Genomic DNA, 3574 nt, shown 5'->3' with positions numbered 1-3574 from the left:
ACAAAAGTTACTTTTTTTTTTTTTTTACTTTTGAATTATGAAAAGTTACGATAAGCGTATTTGGCACTATTTTTAAGAAGAGCTTTTAACCTCCCGAAAAGTTAATTTATAACTTTTGGAAGAAGTAAAAATAGATGACTTTCTGCTTTTTGATAAGTCATTTTATCACTTCCGTGAAAAAAATTTGATTTCAAAACAAAAAAATTTACTTTCGTTCTTGATTCTGTGGAAAAATGTTTCCTGTTTCTGCTGGAAATACTGGCCATCCACCACCATTTTGACGCAAGGTTCCATCTTCTAGAAGCACTGGCCTTCCACCATCATCCTCACGCAATGTTCCATCTACGGGAAGTGTTGGCCTTCCACCACCATTTTCACGTAATGATTCATCTGCTGGAAGTATTGACCCTTCACCACCATCTTCTGTTCCATCTGAACCAGCATATATTTCTTCCAGGTATTTTTTTTATCATTTTATCATTCTATTTTTATTATTAAATTTGTATTGAATATTTTGTATGCTATGAAATTTCAGTCTTAATTTTATTTTTTTAGATGTGATTTTAATTTTATTTTTTTATATGTGATTTTATTTTTATACAACTTGCTATTATTTTTATAATTAGTTTTATAATTTTCTTTTTTTTTTTATGTTCTTCCCCAACAAATTCATGAAAGTGGCAAGTCCGGAAGAAAATTTAAAGCTGATTGGAATGAATTATTGGTGCTTGTATGGCTTTACACAATTTTATTCGACGGAATGGCACAAGCGATGAACAATTTGAAGAATTTTATGAAAATTTTGATCTTATGGGTGAAGGTGAAGGTGAAGTAGAAGAACCAGTTTCTAATGATATTACGTGGGAAGAATCGAATGCTAAAAATACTAGAAAAATGGAACTAATTAGAGAACAAATAAAGAATCAATTGCCTGATCAATTGTAATTTTAGTGATTTGATTATGTAAAATTAACCTTCAATAATGGAAAGTATTTGTTATTATCGTTATTTTAATATCCATTCTCTTATGTTAAAAAATTGTATTTTTTGAGTTATTTATCCAAACGCTACAACTTTAAAATAAGTATTTCTATAGTTAAAAATTCAAACACAAAATAACTTATTTATAAGCTACTATTAATAGAAGTCCTTATACTTTAAGTTCTTTTTCCAAAAGAACTTATTTAAGTTATTTACCCGGACGTAAATATAGAACAGATTATAGGTGCAGGTCGTCGAACATAGCCAATTTCCAACTCTAAATATACAAGAGTTTGTAGGTTTAACTAATGAACTCACAAAAATCTATCTAAAATGGTTTTCGATTATGAATTGCTAATCATGACCAATGCCGTCTCTTGTGAAATAACATCTGTTTCTTATGTAGCACATTTATTATTTCCAATTCTGAAGTTACTATTAGCAATTTCTGGCAAAGGGGACATACATAAATGCTTGTTGGGTCATGCATGATAGAAGCCCCTGGTGATCCATAGTGAATAGGAATAATTCTGTTTGTATGAAGGCAAAAATATGCATAACCATTTATCTTTTTATTTATAATAATTTATAGAATTTACAAACTAAAAGAAAAATTAATGATTATGAATATTTTTGTAGCATTAAGTTTTTCTTACTTATATAGAAGAATAGCATAACAAATGATTGCAATTTTTTCATCTTCTTTCCTTGTCAATTTATATCCCCATTCATTGATTGCGAGATTGTAACTAATATTTAAAATTTATAAATATGTTTATGAAAAAATATTAAAAAGTAGTCAGAAGTTATTATTTTTAGTCATCAATTAGTTATGAATTTAATTTTTTTAGTTTAATTCTTTTAGTTTAGTAATTTAATAATATATTTTAAAGAAAAGAATAAATATGTCTCTGACTTTTTGTCCCGCAAATAATTTTGTCCCTAACCATTGAAAAATACTTTTAAGTCCCTGACCTTCACAAAATTTGGACGGATCAGTCCCTCCGTCCAAATGCCTCTGTCAAAGACTGATCCGTCCAAATGCCTCCGTTAGGGACTGATCCATCTAAGTTTTGTGAAGGTCAGGGACTTAAAAGTATTTTTTAATGATTAAGAACGAAAATGTCTACGGGGCAAAAAGTCAGGGACCTATTTATCTTTTTTTTTTCTATATTTTATCTCATACTTTTAAACATTAATAATTAACTAATAAACAAAAACAATAAATTCTAATTATTTTATAGCATTCGTCTATTTTTATTTCAATGAGTAAATAATCAAATTAGTCATTGAAAAATTACTTGTTGTTCAAATTGGTCTCTAAAATAATCAAATGATGCAGACAGAAATAATATCAGGGAACTATTTGATTCTATATTGAATAACATGCCTGCTATGCTTGAGAGGGTTATTGAAGATCTTAGATTGAAAGATGGTGTCACAGTAAGCTGCATAGTTGCTGATTTTGTTATGGCATGGGCGTTGGAAATTGCAAGAAAGATTGGAATCAGAGGAGTTCTGTTTAATCCTGCATCAGCAGCTATGTTAGCCTTGCAGTGCAGCATACCAAAGCTTATTGAGGATGGAATCATAGACTCTAATGGTAAGAATACCACATCTCAAATTGCACTCACCAAATAAACTTGTTTTTAACTTTTTTAACATTTTTCCTATTTCAAATTTCAAAAATACCAATGCTTTTAGCCGATAATATCAATTATATATAAATTTTCTAAGTGAAATCAACAACTAAAATATGGATTTTTTTGGAATATCCAAAACTCTTCTAATTACATATACTATTTTTGTGTATATTTTTTTGGACATCTTTTTTTTATATATTTTATTTTTAATATTAAAAGAAATATTTTTTCAGAAGTAAGATAACATAATTAACTTGGATTGATCAAATAGTCAGTTCACTCATCTGTTTAAGTAAATGTTGGAAGTTTAAATCTAGTCTTGTGCTTGCAGCAATTCATTGGATAACAATAAACCCTTAAATAGAGCGTAGAGGTGGCAATGGTTAGGGTAGGATTTGAATCCAACTCTAAGTCTCTAACCCTACTCGCGAGTTAAATTTGTTAATAAAACTCAACCTTATCCTACCTGTGAGTTCAGAACAACCCAACCTTAACCCTACCCGTGGTCAACCCATAGGTATCCGACCCTACACGCTGATTTTCACAAATATGCAATATTATTATTAGAGTAATTACCCAAATCGGTCCCTGAGGATTTTAGAATCGGACATTTTAGTCCTCAAGGAAAATTAATACACAGATCAATCCTCAAGATTTTACTCCAGCAGACAAATCAGTTCCTAGTTCATTTTCCAACAAAGTAATTACCCAGATCAGTCTCCAAAGATTTTAAAAACGGACATTTTAGTCCCCAAAAAAATTAATGTACAAATCAATCCCAACGTTTCTCTTAGACATAATAGTCCCCCGTCCAAAAATAAAATAAAATAAAATTATTATTATTATTATTATTAATTGCACAATAATATTGTACTATATTTTTTGTATTTTTTTGACAATAATAATAATAAATTTATTCATTAAATTCTTATATATATATATATAGTCAC

The 3574-nt window shown here is 28.9% G+C and overlaps 1 protein-coding gene across 1 annotated transcript in view; it reads left to right on the top strand.

Moving 5' to 3' along the window:
- The window catches only part of LOC107621383 (UDP-glycosyltransferase 83A1-like), a 4400-nt gene continuing 3147 nt past the window's right edge, over positions 2322-3574 (top strand). Inside the window, exon 1 of the mRNA XM_016323405.2 lies at positions 2322-2584. Within this exon, the coding sequence (XP_016178891.2) occupies positions 2368-2584 (217 nt within the window). The 5' untranslated portion in view covers positions 2322-2367. The remainder of the gene's footprint in view (positions 2585-3574) is intronic.

This window comes from Arachis ipaensis, chromosome B10 (genome assembly GCF_000816755.2).
Source record: "Arachis ipaensis cultivar K30076 chromosome B10, Araip1.1, whole genome shotgun sequence".
Lineage (NCBI taxonomy): Eukaryota > Viridiplantae > Streptophyta > Magnoliopsida > Fabales > Fabaceae > Arachis > Arachis ipaensis.
The sequence above is the reverse complement of the archived record's forward strand: the minus strand, read 5'-3'. Positions and strand labels throughout refer to the sequence as shown.